At 46.5% G+C, this 18,971-nt stretch overlaps 1 protein-coding gene across 5 annotated transcripts in view; it reads left to right on the top strand.

Annotated features, from left to right (window-relative positions):
• The window catches only part of DLGAP2 (DLG associated protein 2), a 777,915-nt gene that overhangs the window by 84,222 nt on the left and 674,722 nt on the right, over nucleotides 1-18,971 (top strand). For 2 of the 5 annotated variants that reach the window (XM_078445208.2, XM_078445204.2), the window contains exon 2: nucleotides 14,066-14,171. The exons of the other annotated variants lie outside the window; for them this stretch is intronic. In XM_078445208.2, coding sequence (XP_078301334.1) covers nucleotides 14,157-14,171 — 15 coding nt within the window. In that variant the 5' untranslated portion in view covers nucleotides 14,066-14,156. The remainder of the gene's footprint in view (nucleotides 1-14,065; nucleotides 14,172-18,971) is intronic. 5 annotated transcript variants of the gene reach the window in all.

Here is an 18,971-nt window from a genome sequence, read left to right as displayed (position 1 = left end):
AAGAGTTGGATGCTTAACCAACTGAGACACCGAGGTGCCATTTTTCCCCCTTTTAAATGCCAAGAATAAACGTCTTGGTGGAATTGTAGTGGGAGTGGAGCTTTAGAAATGGCAGCTCCAACCTTCGCCCCCTCACTGCTCCCTGTGGTCCTTCCCAGGTCTGTCTCATCTCATCAGGGTACTTTCCCAGGTCTGGGAAGCCATTTCTGTGATTGCCCCCAAAGCTGTGTGGGTCTTTTCTGGGGGAGTGCATTTGGAGCTGGTCGTTCCCAGCTTCAGGAGGGCCGTGTTTTGGTATGTTCTTAGTGTTACTTGTCTTGAACTCCAAAACCACCTGCAGTTTCTAGGGTTCCAGAAGGATCTGCAGTATGATTTTTTTAAGCTATAGTTCCCCATGTCCTATATACCACTCTGAGTTCATCTTTTCTCATTTGTTTGGACACGAACAGAGCTGGGAACCTAACCAACACTTATAATTACATTTCTGTGGGAAACTACATTCAGATTTCAACCTGGACTGTTAGTTCTTGCTGGGTTTCCCCTTCTAGCCCTTCCATCTTGAAGACAAAAAAGACAGGATGCTATATTTTGCTAATTTACTTTGCCAAGACCATTTGGAAACCCCATGGAAAATTGGGCATAAGGTAAGATCTTAGAACCAGAAGATGTGAGGCAACATTTTACTATGATAGACGTGTAGCTTCCTCAATCAGGTGGGGTTTATTTCATTACAGGTGACAGCTTCTCAGCTCATTATGGTCTACAAACACTCAGGGTGTGTATGAGACCCGTATACAGGGTCATGTAAGTGGAGGCATTAGGGTGTGGATTCTCTGTCCCCTGCCTGAGGCCCTTGTGGTTTCTCTCGGGTGGCCTTCTCCACCTGGTAGCCTGTGGCACCTGCAGCCTTACATTATCTCGGAAGTCATGCCCAGTCATTCCACCAAAGCTCATAGTAGCAACTGTCCTCTGGTCCATGACTAGCGTGCACAGCTCTGGACACCTTGCGTGTGTGGGGGGGCAGACTGCACGGCCTGACCGGGTCTGGATCGTGGGCCCAGCCCTGCAGGAGGGCAGGTTCCCTTGTGGGTTGATGGGGGTGGGGGGTAGTCCCAAAGGAGGATCAAGGCAGAGCCAGGGGATGAGGGATAGGTGCCCCACAGGCAAAGACAAGTAAATGTGTGGGTTGTTTTTAACTTCTTGTCCACTGTGGTACATGCTACAGTTTTAGATGCTTGACTTGGAAGCCAGAGCTCCATTTACTCTGTCAGCCATTTCTTGTGCAATTCAGAGAAATCATGGGTGATGAAGCATCTTTGTGTCTGTAGCCTTCAGTCAGTGAGGCAGTGGGTGGTCCTACTCAGCTACACCTGTCAGTGTTACATCGCTCTTTCTGAAGAGGTTTTATAAATTAGCACTATGTAAAAGGACGGATGCCAGATTATTCCCCTTACTTCATGGCCAGGATGCTGAAGAGCCAGACTGGCAGGAACGAGAAGCAGAGACACTTCATGACGCAGTGGTAGGATTGGGGGTGTGTGATCCCCATGCTGCTCCAGAGTGGAGACACCTAGTTGTAATGTGTGCATCTCTGGGCTCGGGCGGAGGACCTCAGATAATTCTCGACTCCGAGAGTTTCTGTGCCTTCAGATGTCCTATTTCTCATAAATGTCTTGTTTTTGGAGTTTTGCTTCCTCTGTGATGGCTTTTGGTTTCCTCAGGTTTCCCTCTGGGCTGGGAGCACAAAGCATCCGTGCTTCTTCCCTAAACACTAAGCTCTTGCTCTCTTGTGTTATGCTGGACAAAAGCCCGAGGAGAGAGATTACCGTTAAGGTAGGTCTGTTTTCTGTACAATCTGATCTCTTTCCCCCCATATCCAAAAGGCAGTTTCTTAGCCATCTTTCCTGTTACCTCTTTCCCTTTGAACATAAAGCTCCTTTTGACACGCGGAGGACAGTGGTTAAGAGGAAATGAAGGAAGGGGAAAGGGCAGGGAATAAGCAGCAGAGGGTGGGGGCGGTACAGACAGCCCCGGGCGGGGGGCAGGGGGTGGGAGCCCCAGGGAGCCTCAGGAGGGAAGGTAGGACCTGGGCTCTGTTGTAAAATGAAGCAGAGAGTGGCTGGTGACGTAGTAGGTCCTTTGGAACATACGACTGACTTGAAGTCAGATCGGAAATGGAGTCCTGGCTGTGGCTCCTGTAAAGTGTGTTGTTTTGTGCTGATCCATCTCAAGGTTGCCTGTCCAGTGGCTGGTGTGAAGCCCTAAGAAGATGACGTGCTCCATGTGTTACAAAGTGACACAGGGGTCCTCAGGCTGCGTGTCACCAGGGTTGACAGATAGGAGTTGCGCTGGTTGAACATTATCTGTTGGTGACGTCCTTCTGTGTGCAGGTGTTGGGTGCGGGAAGGGTTGGGATGTGCACGTGGATCTTAAAGGAAGGGCCTGTGTGTGATGGTGAATGTCACTGAGGGAGGAAGGGCCCAGAGGCAGAGATGTGTGAGGTCTGTTCCTCTTTCTTGGTCATCAGAATGTGTTCCCGGGTCTGCTGAGCCCCAGGGAGGTTTCCTCTCTCCTGTGGGAGGGAATGGGCCCCTGGGAGGCTGCTTCACCCCTTCCCTGAGGAGAATAGGAGAGAGCTGCTGATTGGGACCTGTGCCTTCGGGGGGACGGGGAGTGGGCGGCAGAGCTAACCCCTGAGTGGTCCCCAGGTGCGATCTCAGGTGTGTCAGTGAGCGCCCCAGTGGAGCGGCCTTCTGTCCACACGGGTGCACGGGTAGGTAAGAGGCAGTATGATTTCTCCACACCAGAGGTACACAGGCTACCGTAAGTTTGTGGTGGATATTACCCCACCCTAGATAAATAAATACCTGATTTACCCCATCCTAACATTCGTACTTAACACTCAGTACCTTTCAAAATGGCACCTTTCAAATTAGAATATCTTCTTCCCATTTTATATGTGTCTGTGGTGTCCTCATGTGGGGCCGCCTCTGCTGGTGTGCTGAGACTCCCTGAATCAGAGCGTGCCTGGAAAGGGCTGTAAATCCCCGTGTGAGGTTCTCTCTCACCATCTGACAGTTTGTCCGGGGATCTTCTCACTTCTTCATGGCCCTGTGATGTGATCTAAACCTCTCCTGCTTAGGAAGTCCATTTCTGAGCGTGGACACACACGTGCCCTCTCGCACAGTGTACTGGCGGCTTATTTCATGCACCCCCCAGGTGTCCCAGCCATTTCCAGCTTCTCTCCCACCCAGCACAGCCCTGCCTGGTTCGAAGGGGGTGCGTCAGAGCAGAGCGTTGGGAAAAACGGGACCATGGATAGGAGGGCTTCCTCTTATTACGAGTTAGAACACGTCTACTGCTGCGAGTGAACTTGACCTCAGTAAAAAATGGAGGTATTGGGGCGCCTGGGTGGCTCAGTCGGTTGGGCGTCCGACTTCAGCTCGGGTCACGATCTCGCAGTCCGCGAGTTCGAGCCCCGCGTCGGGCTCTGGGCTGATGGCTCAGAGCCTGGAGCCTGCTTCCGATTCTGTGTCTTCCTCTCTCTCTGCCCCTCCCCTGTTCATGCTCTGTCTCTCTCTGTCTCAAAAATAAATAAACGTTAAAAAAAATTTAAAAAAAAAAAAAAAAATGGAGGTATTTTTCCTGTGAGTAGATCTGTTAATATGAGGTAGGTGTGTTCGTTGGTGGTCTCACGCTGGATGTCACTGAGGGCACCACCAGAGAACAGAAGGCCTGTGGTTCCTCCAGCATGAGGAGTGCTTGTCAGGATTCCTTTTACTGTCCTGTTTTGTTCTCTGGAATGGACTCTGTCATGGGAAGTACTGGCTGGTTGTCCTTCTGACTTGCCAGGAAAATGGTGCTGGCCTTTGGTCTGTGAGGCCCTGGAGGAGACCTCCCCTGTGAGCCTCTGTGGGTGGTGACGTGTGGGATAAAACCCTTTTCCTCAGTAGGGGTGGGTCCTGCGGTAAAATTGGGGTTTACCGTGATGCACTCTCAGGCCCTTTCACTGGTCTACTCGTGATCGGGGAGGCGTCTCTGAGCCCAGGTCTGCCTCGTCTGTGTGCAGTGCCTGGACTTCACCGTGAACCGAACGCAGCTTTACTGTCTCCACCTCTGACCTCTTTTAATTCCTCCACTTCTTCCGGTTCTTGCACCACGTGATCATTCGATATTATTCAGAATGCATTTTATAATGAAATTCTCCTCTTTGGTCATTAGTTAAAATATTAAGCAGAATACAGAGTTGCTCGTCTGGTACACACCATTGCCCATCGTATGCTAATGGCAATACAGCAATTATAAAACAATTGCAGATAAGAAGATGTAAACGCCTAATGCCCTGATGATTGGATTTCACACAAAGCCCTTTGCCACCTACTGTTCTCGAAGTACATTCTACAAATGAACTTCACTCCACTGTAAACCGTTGTGGAGTTCTTAATCTGTGACATGTGCCACATCACAGTTTTCCAGAACCTTTGTTTACTAAACAAATTTAACACCGTTTTCAACACAAGGATCTAAAAAGGTCTGAGTTTTCTTATCCAGTTTGTTTATTGAAGATTTTTTTAAACTGAAGGCAGAAGGAAGGTGGTTGGCAGTGACTCGTGAACCCGTGTCTTAGTCTTGCCGTGCGTGGGTTTTCTCGCTGTGCCGACCTGTGCAGCACTCACTCAGTCCCCACCCGAAAGGGGTCCGGCGTTTAGAATTGCACTTGTTTCGCTTAGGGACACATGTCTAAATGGAATAGCAAACGTGATTAGAGGACCTTCCGTTAACGACGGCATGTAGGTAGCTGCGGGCTTGGGCTCCTGCTGGAACACCTGTGAGGAGTGAGGGGCTGACGGAGAGGAGGACTGAAGGGTGAGCGTGCACAGTGAGCAGGAACTGCCCCCACCTTTACCTCTGCTGTCCCGATGAGGACGCTCGTGTCTGTTGCGAGGTCCTCTGCGTTACCGCCGCTCTTCCCAGTGTCCCGCGGCAGCCCAGGAGCCGTGGAGGAAGCTGGGTCCATCACGTGGGCACGTTACCTGACCCAAGCCTTTGAAATTGGAAAAGCGGTTTCTGAGAAAGAGAAGCTTCCTCTTCTGGAACTCACACTCCCTGGAAGTGAGCAAAGAAATCTCTGGGAGCTCTGAGCAGCCCTCCTGCCACTGTGAGGTGTCATCAGCTTTCGGCTGAAGCTGTGATCACAAGATAGCAGGGGAAGAGAGGGTTTCCGAGTGCTTGGGGTCATGGTGCCAGGCAGTCAGACCAGTTCTGAGCTCTGGACTGTGCAGCCTTGTGAGCCTATAAATCGCCTTTATTGTTAAGTGAGTTTGAGTTCTTCCTCCTTTCCCTTTCCCTTTCCCTTTCCCTTTCCCTTTCCCTTTCCCTTTCCCTTTCCCTTTCCCTTTCTCTTTCTCTTTCCCTTTCCCTTTCCCTTTCCCTTTCCCTTTCCTTCTTTCCTCTTTCTTCTCTTTCTTTTCAGAGTGAGCACAAGCAGGGGCAGGGGGCAGAGGTGGGTGGAAAGAGAGGGAAGGAGAGACAATCTCAAGCAGGCTCCATACTCAGTGCAGAGCCTGACGCAGGGCTTCAGCGCACAACCCTGGGATCATGACCTGAGCCGAAATCAAGAGCCAATTCAACCGACTGAGCCACCCAGGCGCCCTGAGTTCATTTTTCTATTACCTGCCGCCAGACACAATGTGATTGCTACTAAGACAGAGCTGATAGGATGTGTATCTCTACCTGTGTCTCTCTCTATCTGGAGAGAGACTGATTGATGCAGGAAGTGGGCTCACATGACTGCAGAGACTGGACGTCTGAAATCTGCAGGCAGCCTGCCAGGCCGGAGACCAGGCTCAGGTTGCTGCGGCCTGAGCCTGAAGGCCATCTGAGCCCAAGCCTCAGCCCGTGCACGTGACTTTGTTCCAAATGATGGTATGTGTCCCTGTCCCGCCGTGTGTCACGTGCACTGCATGCAGCTGTGGGACGGTGGGTAGGAATGTTCTGTGTTCTGGCCGCCTGCTGCCCTGGGCTCACAGTGACCGCTCTGCTGTCTTCCTGCAGAGGAGTCTGACGTGGAAGACGGGGCAGCTCAGGTGATAGGATGCAGGTGCTCAGACGAAGGAAAGATCGGTCTGTGTCGGAGATGTCATGTATTAGAGAAGGCAGTTTAGCCTTGATTTCTTTTTAATAATGAGATGCCTGTGACATTTCAGTTAAATCTGTAATCCTAGAGGCGCCTGAGTGGCTCAGTCAGTCAGGCGTTCAACTCTTGATTTCAGCTCAGGTCATGATCTTGTGGTTTGTGAGTTTGAGCCCCGTCCCATATTGGGCTCTGCACTGACAGAATGGAGCCTGCTTGGGATTTTCTCTCTTTCTCGCCCTCCCCCCCCCCCCCCCCCCACCGCCCAATAAATATTAAAAAGCCTGTAGTCCTAGAGTAATATGTTATAGAGGAATCAGATGGGATTAAATCAACCGTGTGCCATTGGTTTTGGTGTTGAGGAAATTTCAGCAGACATTGGTGAAGATGGTGATGACAGACTACCAGTTAGAAGACACGGCTGGCTCAGTCGTGGAGCATCCACCTCTAGATCTCGGGGTCGTGAGTTCGAGCCCCACGTTGGGTGTAGAGATGACTAAAAAAATAAACTTAAATACTTAGAAGACAAATGAATATATGAACTAAGTTTCTAATCTGGGTGGAGAAATCAGATTGAAATTAAGACATGGAACTCTGGAGTACGGGAAAAGTTGAATTTAAGGAACCATAGTCATTATGCTAACATGCGTACAGTGAAATTCGAATTTACAACACATTGGTGGAATTTAATAGTCCTTTTGAGTAGATATTTTTGTATATAAAAATTTTATTAGACAATCTCATTCTGTAAACATAGACGCTTGCTATTACGTGGGCACCTCTAATTTAATGGCTAGAGGAAAAACAATGCTATCATAATACTTACCTGAATTGATAATGTTGAATGAATTATTTTCAAGTTGTTCATCGTTCTGTTCATACTTTCAGACCTGAGCCTCAATTTATGATACTTAGTAGAAGAATCACATCAAGGTGAAGGTCTGTACACATCTTTATGGACACATTCTACTTTTTCTCCATGTGTGTGGAAATGTGGAAAGTGGTTAATTCATGTTTGCTGGAAAATAGGGATGATGATTGCTTTGGCTGGCGGGGTCCGGTGAGGGAATGATTGATCTCTGTGTATCATTTAAGTGGCAAAATGAGATCAGTAGAATTGCATGTGGAATTATTTTGCATTACTCGGTTATGCTTTGCCATAAGCACTTCTTAACTATAATAGAAGACATTTTTATGCTATTGACTTGATTACCTTCCAGCCAACTAAATAGAACTTGAAATGTCTATATTTTCTCATAATACTAAGGGAGCAGTACAGCGAACATACGGTGAGCTCAGTTCCTGTTATCACAAGGATATAACATGGTGGTTCATGTTCCTTTTCGAAAGATAAAAAGTACCTGAGATATTTTGGGATGGTCAATTAAAATAGTTGTAGATATGAGAAATTAGGTAATATTTGGTGTAATATTTATATTCGTATATGTATGCTATAATCAGGAAAACGTTTTGTGATTTTGAAAGTAGATTCCTATAATTTTGTCTTTTTAAAAATTTTTTTTTATTTGGGAAAATACCCATGTAAAATGTAAATAGGGACCTTGCTCTGCTTTGCATCCTTGAAGCCTGTGTGTGTGTATATGTGATTTCTTAAAACCTGTTCTTTTCAGCACTGAAGAATAAAAATGGAAAGTTAAATGCATATTACAGTTACACAGTGTGGTCCTAAAGGAGGTTGAGGGCCTAGAAAGCTCAGAGGTGCTGCTGATTGGACCCTCACCCAGGGGCCTGCCCCCTGAACGTTCTCCCTCGGGAGCTGGGGGAGCACAGGCCTTTCCGCCACCCCAGCTCTACATCCTCAGAAGAGCCTAAAAGTCTGAAGTCCCTGCTTTCCTCACTGATGGAGAGTCCACATTTTCCCAGCGAATCAGGAAGGAGATGCTTGTCACCCTGCTTCTCGGCTTTCTGGAGCCCCAGAAGAATGACTCCTGGCTGCTCAGAGTGTGAGAGAGGAGGATGAACAGGTGAGGAAAAACAGGCCATCGAAATGCAGTCATCGCTTGGAAGACAGGACACACTGAAGTACAGAGGGCAGCCTCCTGGTGAAGTAAATTTAAAGGATAAACGGGAAGAAGATTCAGAAAAAGATGCCAAGGCTCATCTGTACACTAGGAGCGGGAGGCCATGAAAAGGGAAGAACGGTAGAACAAGATTTCGTTTTCTTTTTCCTTCAAGTTAGAAGCAGTGGAGATTAGAATAGACATCGTGCACACTTGGATCAGTGTGAGTGACTGAAGTAACAGGCCCACAGGTGCACCGGGTGTAAACTCTGTGGATGAGCACTTTCTTCCCAGAGACCATGTTTGCAACATGTGTTGAGTCTTAAGATGTTCCCATCGGTGTTCTGAGGACTCCACAGGAAGGACTCCCTCAAGCCGCACAACTACCGTATGTCGTCGGTCCTGTTGTTAGCTCCATTTTACACGTTAGGAAACAGCACAAAGTGCTTATGTAACTGACGTTCTGAGGAAGTGTTCCTAATGAAGACTGGATCCCGGATTCGGTTGTGCTCAGATCCCTGTTTTTAGCCCGTGTGCTATGTGGGACAGCTGTGCAGAAAGAGTAGGAGATGATGTGAAAGAACCAGTTAGAAATATTATAGAAATTATGGCCCTTGAAAATAGAACTCAGTAAATATTCACAGATCAGACATAGCTGAAAAAAAAGTAGTGAACTAGAAGATGAAGCTGGAGAAATTTCCTAGTATTAAGCACAAAAAGAGAGCAGATGAGAAACTACAGTCAGTGAATAGATCTAAAAGGCAGCACATGCATCTGATAGAAGCTAAAGAAATAAATAGTAGGGGTGAGTTTGTATTTGTGATAAAATGGCCAATAATCTTCCCAAATCGAGGAAAACTGTTTTCAGATCGAAAATGTGTACCGCCTGACAAATACCACAGGGTTTCAATTGTATGTAGAATTTAAGAAACAAAACAAATGAGCAAAGGGAAAAAGAGAGAGAGACAACAAACCAAGAAACAGACTCAACTCCGGAGAACATACCAACGGTCACCAGAGGGGAGGTCGGTGGGGGGATGGGGGAAACAGGTGATGGGGATTAAGGACGAACCTGTCATGATGGGCACCGGTTTTTGTACGGAAGTGTTGAATCCCTATTTGTACACCTGAAGCCACTATTATACTGTATGTTAACTAATTGGAATTTAAATAAAAAATTAAAATTGGAATTTAAGTGAAAAAATGGATACAGAAAACTTGTACCACCTTCTAGGACAGAATAGGCCAACAAGACACACATCTTGAGCCATCCTTGTAAAACACAGCGGTATCCAGGGTAAAGACGGAATCCTGAAAGACTTATTAGTTAAGAGAACAGAAATTGCTTGAAGATTGATGAGAAATTTCTCAAAGGTAACAACAGATGCCTGAAGCTATCTGTTGGATTTCTTGAATTCCATACTTATGTAACTGTCATTCAATCCTGAGGGCAAAATAAAGACATTTTCAGACATATAAGGACCTGGAAAGTTTGCCACACAGAGACCATGTTGAAAGAAAAACAAGAAGATATTTTTGAGCATGAGGAAAAATGAACCCAGAAGCATGGTAGCAAAGAGATCAAGAGCACATTAATTTATAAGTATTGATTTCAGAATAAGTGATTTGTTTTCTTTTGTTTAATGAGCAATCGTGTTTGGCATCCACACAGTAGTAACATCAGAGCAGCTGCAGTATGGGGAGGGCATTCTGAACTTGGGGGGAAGTGTGAGCACCCTAAAGTTCTTTTATTCAAGAGGATATTGGAGATACTGTTTTAACCAGTGGCTTTGCTAGAAAAATACATGTTTAATTGCCTATGTTAAAACTGTTAAGGGTGGGGCGCCTGGGTGGCGCAGTCGGTTAAGCGTCCGACTTCAGCCAGGTCACGATCTCGCGGTCCGTGAGTTCGAGCCCCGCGTCAGGCTCTGGGCTGATGGCTCGGAGCCTGGAGCCTGTTTCTGATTCTGTGTCTCCCTCTCTCTCTGCCCCTCCCCCGTTCATGCTCTGTCTCTCTCTGTCCCAAAAATAAAAAAAAAAAAACAAAAAAAAAAAAAACAAAAAAACAAAAACTGTTAAGGGAGAAATAGGACGTATAGGCACTGAGAAAGTAGTGAAAAGTCCTGTTGTAAGGCAGTAAAGAATAAAGTACAAAGAAAAACAAATTAAACACGAACTATCAGGACAATATAATCCCAGTTTATCAGTAATCACAATAAACATGGGAGGGTGAAACTTAGACATTACAAACAAAAACGGTCAGATCACATTGAATACAATACAGAATCCTATGGGTCTTTAACATAACGTTATTATATTTCAATTAAAAATACAGAAAAGCATTAATTCAATGTTCAACAACAAAGAAGATGCAAAAAATGTCTTGCGAATAAACTTGTGCAAGATTAATTAAAAAAAAAATTTAACAGTGTGAAGAGTTAAGGATAAAGAGTGTGACAGAATCACAGTTAAAAGGACCATATTATCAGCAGAAATTTTTTGCTGAAATTTGAAAATCAAGATGAAATGTTTGGTTTTCTTGGTGAATATAAGTGAAATAAGTTGATCTGACAAAGCTAGAAAATGTGAATGGACTAGTAACCATGGGAAAATTAAAATTTTCCTTAGATGTACTTTTGTGAAAGATGCTGGATCAGTTTTATGGGTGAACTCTATACAAATATCTACGAATTGATAATTCTGTTATCTAAACTAGTTAAGAGTTATAACCATTACTCTCTTTTTTTTGAGTTTTTTTTTTTTTTTTTTTTATTTTGAGACAGAGAGAGAAAGAGAAGGAAGGGTAGGGGCAGCAAGAGAGGGAGAAGGAGAGAGAATCCCAGGCAGGCTCCATGCTATCAGCACAGAGCCTGATGTGGGGCTTGATCCCATGAACTGTGAGATCATGACCTGAGCTGACATCAAGAGTTGGATTCTTTACTGACTGAGCCACTTGGGCGCCCACCATCACTCTCTTTTAATGAGTAATTACCAAACTTGATAATATAGTAGAAAAAGGCTAATTTTACTTAAGAATATAAATATAAATTTCCTAAGCAAAATATTGGCAAGTTGCATCTAATTGTATATCTAATATGACCAAATGGCTTAGTCTGTAAAAGCAAGATTCTTTCAATAATAGGATCTCTATGTTAGTAATCTGTAGGATGAGCATGTTAAAAGAAAAAAAAAAACACGGATGTATCCTAAACACCGAAGGACCTTGAAACAATACAGCAGTCACTTAGGATAAAATTCTGAGAGGGAGTAATGGCAGGACAGTTCCTTAATAGGGTTCAGAATATAATCAGAAACCCTGAAGCAAGCAGACAGTTATTGGGAAATTCTAAAGTGTGGAATTCTCACCATTAGTCCCTCTTATTCTGGGGTCTCCAGTTAAGGTTATATGGGAAAGTAAAAGAGACAAAATATTAGAAATGCTCAGTGGAAAAGGGAAGAGACCATACAAAATCTATTAGATAAGTAGGAACATGGATTATGTACAGCAAATACAAGCTCAGTAAAATAAAAACCATGAACTGTACTGCATGTGATAAAGTAATGGCAAAATAGGTCCAGTATCAGAAACAATAAACCCTACAAAACACCTTGGGAGAAAACAGGAATGTTTGAGGTCTATAGGGGGGAACAAAACCAGACTTTGAAATATGTGGAAAGGACGTAAAACATTACCTAGTGCTTGGTAGGGAAGTACACTTTAATGGCAAATTTAGTATTAAAACCTATCACTTCACTTCAGGTGTGTGTGTGAGAGAGAGAGAGAGAACTTCAATCAAAACCTGTTTCGGGGGGGGGGGCAGTGGAGGTGGGGAGTGGGATTTGATTAAGGGATGATAAAGTTAATACAGAAGAATGAATTCACAAGGTGTCCAGTAAAGTTTTAAGGAAGATCTGTATAGTGGGAGTTCTGGTCTGCTAGAGAGAAACACATGTACAAATGCTACGGGAGATCAATTGATCTGTGTGACAGTCTTTTCTGCGTGAAGTGGCATTTTCAAGTTGGTGGATAAAATATGGATTATTAGGCAAATTTGTTGGGATCATTGGTTAGCCGTTGGAGAGAAAGTAACTTTTCTACTTGGCATCTCAAAAAAGTTCCAAACACATCAATGATCTAATTGTTAGAAATAGTTGTAGAAATGCTAAAACAAAATTTAGTCGAATGTGTTTTTTTAAATTGTGGAGTTGGGAAGATCTGGGTAATGACAGAAGCCCTTAGAGAAGGGATTGGTAGATTTGGACATAAATTCTATCAAATGCACCTAGGTTGTTGGAAGGACACCACCGAGGGAGTTAACGCGTGAGAAAGAAGGAAAACCGTTGCAGCCTATAGAGCAGACAGACGGTCTGGAATATGTAAAGAGATACTACATGGTAATTAGGAATTTCCCCCAGAAGGAGCGGACAAATCTATAGAACAGGCAGTTTGCATGGAAAGAAGTTTGATCAATAATCACAACAAAAGTTCTTCCAAATCCACGGAAACAGCGGGAAACTTTTCTTCCCCCAGAGCCATGCAGAAAACCTGGCGACGTGTGATGTGAGCACTGGCACACGCATGGCAGTGTTGTGGACTAAAAACGTGCAAGTCCCGTGACCCGGGGACTCCACTCCTGGAAATCTGTTCTGCACAAACGCACCGAGAAGCATATGAAAATGTGTGCACAATTCTCAGCAAATGGGGAAAATTGGAAACAACCCAGATGCCCAAAAGTAAGGGGTTTGTGCGGTCAGTGTGAGTGTTCAGGCAGGAAAATACGGGGAGATCCTGGTGCAGGAAGCTAGTGAGTGAACAGCAGTGTGTCAGTTCTGGAAAGGCAGAATTTCAACAGGAAATGCCTGGAAATAAATACACAGTTTAGGGGACAGTCACAGCAGACATCTAGTAAGTGATTCCCGGAAACCAGGGGTTAATTTTCAGTTTGTGTGTTATTATCTGTATTTGCAGACTGTCCTTGCTAACGTAAAAAAACAGCTGATTTTCTTACCTTCTTGGACTCATACATTTGAAAGTAAGTACAGCATTTTGTAACGTGACCATTTGGCCAGAGTTTGGTGACAGAATAAGTTTTGGAAGATGGGGTGCATCTAAGCAGGACCTCTGGCCTTCATAGAAATTTATAGAACCTGATCAGTGTTTTTGAGGGCCACGTCAAGTATACATAGATAAGTATTTTGTGGTCATAGTAGCTTACAAAGAGAAAAAGCAAGCGTGTTTTTCTGGCGTGATGGTATAAACACGTCTCCTCTGGAGGCTCCTTTTCCTATTTCGTCTGATTCACTTGGTGGTGATGGTTGGGGGCAATAGTAATTTGATGTGTCCATGTGCAATGAAAAAAGCAGATAATTTTAGAATTATCAAAATGTATGTTCTAGCATTTTTAAATGCTGCCCTCATATTTATCGGGGTGTAGTGCTATTTTCTTTTTCCTGGAAAGAGGATGAGCAATTGTTAATATTCCTGGTACTGCTCTTGTTTCTTGGAATCTGCCTGGTTCCTTGCGGAGCTAGCCCAAGGTTGCAAATGCTGCTTCTGCCATTGGGTTATTGGAGAGATCATACCTCTGATTCAGAGTACGTCGCGTTATTTCTGGTTGCATATTTTCAAGTGGGGAAAGCTGACGTATCGCAATTTCGGGCCCCGACTGAGAAATGAAGTACTTTTCATCATGAAAGCCTACATCTGCACTTACACGACGTGTCATTTTGGGACCCTGTGTCGTTTTTCATACGTAGCTTCTCTGCCAAAGTGCTGTTCTCAGGTGATGGAAGTTTTGCTCAGTGGTTTGTTTTCCAGGCACTTCCCATGTATTTTCTTTTCCAGGGGGGAGGTTGCTTATCTTTTTTTTTTTATCATATTTTCCCCATTTCTATCCGTTCCTCATCTTAGGCCTTCCCTGCACCTGAGGCGCGGCCGTAAGCCCGGCCCGGTTTCAGCACAGCTGCCCTGGGACGCTCGGCCTGCACCCAGCCCGGCCGCCATGGGGACCGCTCAGGTAATGTTCCTGCTTTCCTTCTGTCCTCTGTCCTCTGGGCGGGCGGCGGGAGGGAGGACGCGCTCCAGGCACACGGGTGGCTGCTCTGTCATACCTGGGGACGTGGTGAGCGCTCTGATGAGGTCAGGCCTGTTGGAAGTGTGGCCTCAGAGCAGCGCGTCTGTGTCCCGCATGAGCAAGTGGTAGCCGTGGAGGAAGCCAGCTCCTGTGGAATGGAGCTTCCCCGGCAGGGCTCTGGTTCCTTCGCAGTGGTTCCTGGTGGACGCCTTCATGTGGCATCGGTGGTGGTGGTTCTGCGTTTGTGTCTGTGTGGAGGGACCCGGGAGCAGGTCCACAGAGCAGGTGACAGTGAGCAGATACACACGGGTCCGAACCACAGCGTGTGGACTGCCTCACGTCCCCAAATCCCCGGTACACGGTGTTCCAGGACTCCCCAACGGCCACACCCACCATGTACCTGCCTGCAGACACGGCCGGAGACACGTGAGGGCAGGGCTGTGGCCTTCCCTCCCCAGGGCCAGCGGGTAGACCACACCATCAGCTGGAGCTGCCCCCCCACCCCCTCCAGGGCCAGCGGGTAGACCACACCATCAGCTGGAGCTGCCCCCCCCCCCCCCACCCCCGCCAGGGCCAGCGGGTAGACCACACCGTCAGCTGCAGCCCCCCTAGTAGGGCCTTCCGTCTGATCTGGGAACAGAGGGTGCGTGCAGTGTGTCTCGTCTCTCTGTCCACAAGACATGAGCCTGGATGAACGTGGCTCATGGAAGTGTGGCTGGCACTTCCCATGACGCTCCTTTGTCCCCTCGTGTGTCACTCAGTGCCCTATCATGTTTGCATCTCCCTTTGCTAGTATCTTCTTCTGCTTATGTGGTATTCTCAGAAAGCAGTGCTGCCTTTGGGCGTCACTCTTCACAGCCAGGAGCACGGGTTGCCCTGCGGGGGGGACTTCAGTTTTGTGTAAGAGCCTTTGGGGACACATGAGGCGAACCTGTCCTTTTATTTTTATTTATTTTTATTTTTATTATTTTTTGTACAGGTTATTTATTGGTTTAAGTAATCTCTCCACTTGACATGGGTCTCAAACTCACAACCCCGAGGTCAAGAGTCGCACGCTCTTTAGACTGAGCCAGCCAGGTGCCGCAAGCTTTCCCTTTAAAATCTACTTGTCCCTCTGCTCCCGCAGGGACCATCCATGATGCCTCTTCAGGGCTCTTAACTTGTTAGAGTCCTTGAAGCTCAAAACAGGCGGTGCCCCCTTCCTCTGTGGGCTAGCTGGGGTTCTTGGTTGAAGAACAGAATTCATTCTGGTCTGTTTGAGCAGAAAAGGAGTTTGTTACAAAGGATATTAGGCCATCACAGACCTTTACATGGGGCTGGATAAAGGCTGTCAGCCCCACCGCTGGGACCCCTTGGGACAAGGAGACTTCCCCCAGAACGCGCGTTCCCCAAGTGGGGGAGGGCCGCGTGGGCACAACGTGGGCGCCAGGAAGCTTGAAAACCAGTTCTGACGTCGGTGGTTGTGTCTTGGCATTGCTCCTGGGGAGGGGTCACTCACAGCGTGGGCTTCTCGGAGGTGCAGGGCAGCTGCTGAGACGTGGGTTTGGAGCCACTTGGCTGCCTGCCCACCCCCACCTTCCTCCACCCCCTGTTCTACAAGGAACAGCAGCTTGCCTTAAGGGTGCGCTTCTCCCATGTGAGGTGAGAACACTAGCCTTCATCCCCAAACGGGACTGGAGGTGAGGGAGCTGCCAGGGCTCCTCCCTCCCTGGGACTCCCCTTTGCTGCTGCCGCCTATGCCATCAGACCAGCACCCACACTGGCTTGTGGCTCACGTGCCTTCAGCCGAGACACCTGGTTGCTGGATGAGGTAGTTTTCGTGGGTTCTGCTTCAGAGAGCAGAGCTCTAACCTTGGGAGCCTGTACAGGTGCAGTGATGGTGTCTAAGGGGCAGTTCTGCATTCTGAACCAGTAATTCTCGTGGTCAGAGCGGTCCTGCGGTGTGGTGGGATGTTCAGCATCCCAGACCTCCAGCCGCACTCTCCCTCCAGCCGTGAACACAGAAGTGTCTCCAGACATTGCCGAGTGGCCTTGAGGGGCGGCCCTCCCCTCCCACCCCATGGAGAAGCACCGAGGTTTTCGGGTTTGCTGGAGTCAGGTTGTTCATAACCTTCCCTCATCTTGCTTTCAGTATCTGAGCACCTGTGACTGTGTGTTGCTCCTGTTAGGGATGCCGTGAGTTTGAACGTTCTCTGCTTCTGTCCTCCCCAATCAATGTTGCCAGTTTTAATGATCTCAATGAGCCAGATTTTACGTCATTGATTTTCAGCATTATTTTTGTATGTTCTGTTTCTCCCATAAGCCTTCTGGTTGTGATTCTTTCCTTTCTTCTACTTACTTTGGTTTCAGTTTGCTTTGATTGATTCCCTTTTTTTTTTCTTTTTTAAAGATCGAAGATGCGGTGAGTGATTTGAGACTCCTCCCTCCCTGATAGACGTTTAGTGTTGTGAATTTCCCTGAGAATGTTACCTTGTTGGGCGCCGAAGATTGTGTTTCTATAAATGTTCTTGAGAGGTGGTGAATCACGCTTCGGGTTTTGCGGGGTGAGCTGTCAGAAGCCCTTCCTCCCCTGCCCCTCTGTGGGACTGGCCTGGCCCTGGCCTAGATGAGCTGCCCACTGTCCACTCTCTGGGCCTTGGGTTTCACTCGGCCATGTGGCTCCCATTTGTGTTCTTAGAATTTCCTTAATGATTTTGCTGTGTAGGTGGAATGTTCTTGTTTTCCGGCTGTGTTTGGGATTTATTCCCTTTTACCCACCACTGGCCTTTCTATGGATTTGCAGAAGGAGAGGGAGCCAAACGGGGACTCCTCCTCCCCACCTGGGTCTCGTCTTTTTCAGCTGCTCTGTTCTGCCAGTGCAGAGACTTGTGTCCCCTCCCAGGTGGCCATTCCAAATTCCACGGGGAGGCCTCTGCCTCCCTTTTTATCGATCATTCTCAGGTAGGGCAGTTTTGCCCCCATGGCCATGGGCATTAGCAGTGTCCAGAGAGATTTCTGGTGTTCACAACTCGGGGAGGGTGCTGCTGGCATCCGGTGGGTCAAAGCCACGATGCTATAATCATCCCTTAGTGCATCATGAGGATTGCTCTGGTCCAAACGTCGTAAGAGACAAGGTTCAGGAACCTCGCTTTACTTTTATGATCTAACCTGTCCTACTTAGGTGTCTTTGAGAGGTTGAATGTTAAAGGAGACGAATAATGTGGTTTTGTGGAGAACCGCTTCTCTTCAGGGAGAGGATTTGCTCAGGAGCTCTCAGGACTTTGACCGGTTTGCATGCAGATTCATGTAGATACATTATATTTAAAATGTACATTCGGACTTTTTGGGATAACAATAAAATTTTTTTTGAAACAACCTATTGGAATTATTAACATGCTTATCTTCTCATCGTGTAATTGCGTAATCGCATCGGTAACCCTGACATTGGTAACTATTGCAACCCTCACGCAGGATTTGGAACAGTATTTACATTTATGTTGTTCTCAGACAAGGACAAGAGCAGGCTGTGGTTTGATATTTGTCTCATTTAAAGTAAGGGAAAAATTATAGAAAGGGTTCTTAGCTTTGCTGCTGAATCAAGCCACAGTAATTCTGAATGTAGGAATCTAGTTTATTTTGCAAAAGAAAACTCACTCTTCTCAGGGTAACTATGAATAGATCTATGTTGCTCTGAGACAAAGATTTATAGGAAGGGAAGCAAAATGGTCCTAAATGTGTATATGCAGTACACTCATGCTTCACAAAACGGCCCTCTGTTAAAGCATTATTCGTTTTCTTTGGGTAGAGTCATCGGTTTTTAGCTAGGGTTTTGGTTAACCAATGTTTTTCTTTATTAAGCATATGGATTCAGTTTGGTTTAACTGTTTACTGGGCTAAACCTACTGGTTTGTTCTTTCCTTCCTCCCTTATTAGCAAGAAAGCCAGGAGGGCACTCGTATCCCCTGTCTTGTTGGTGGAGAATCCAATTCTGGTGTAAGGGAGAATGGAGGCGGGTGTGGACAGGTGACCAGTGTTTGCTTGGCAGTGGGAAACCCAGGTTCTCGTTCAGATTTGTCCATAACTCTTCCTTGTCTGTGGCAGACTCCCTTCCTGTGTGTGTCCCCCTTCACCATTCCTGTAACTGGGGGGCTTGAGTCCTCAGTTCTCACGGTCAGATCACACACCTGCCAGGATTTCACACATGGATGATGAGTATTTGTTATTAGTTTAACCTTCTTAGTTCAGCAAGTATATTTGTGTTAAACATAAATTATACAAATTATTTGTGGGAGTACCTTCTATCTAGCTAATTCAGAGATTTACCTGTAGAAATTATGAATGCCATAATTGTAAATTGTTTTAAGGTATTTGTCTCTTCCTTTTTATTTATATATTAATTAAAAAAAATTTATGTGTGTGAGAGAGAGAGAGCATGTGCACACACAAGCAGGCGAGGGGTAGAGGGAGAGGGAGTGTCAAGCAGGCTCTGTGCTCAGCACAGAGCCCGACATGGGGCTTGATCCCCATGACCCTGGGATCATGACCAGAGCCAAAATCAAGAATTGGACACTCAAGGGGCGCCTGTGTGGCTTAGTTGGTTAAGCGTCTGACTTTGGCTCAGGTCATGATCTCACGGTTTGTGAGTTCAAGCCCCGCGTCCGGCTCTGTGCGGACGGCTCAGAGCCTGGAACCTGTTTCGGATTCTGTGTCTCCCTTTCTCTCTACCCCTCCCCTGCTCATGTTCTGTCTCTCTCTGTCTCTCAA

The sequence above is a fragment of the Panthera onca genome, chromosome B1 (assembly GCF_046562875.1).
Source record: "Panthera onca isolate mPanOnc1 chromosome B1, mPanOnc1 haplotype 2, whole genome shotgun sequence".
In the NCBI taxonomy this organism is placed as follows: domain Eukaryota; kingdom Metazoa; phylum Chordata; class Mammalia; order Carnivora; family Felidae; genus Panthera; species Panthera onca.
Note: the sequence above shows the minus strand (reverse complement) of the source record. Positions and strands in the feature narration are given on the sequence as shown.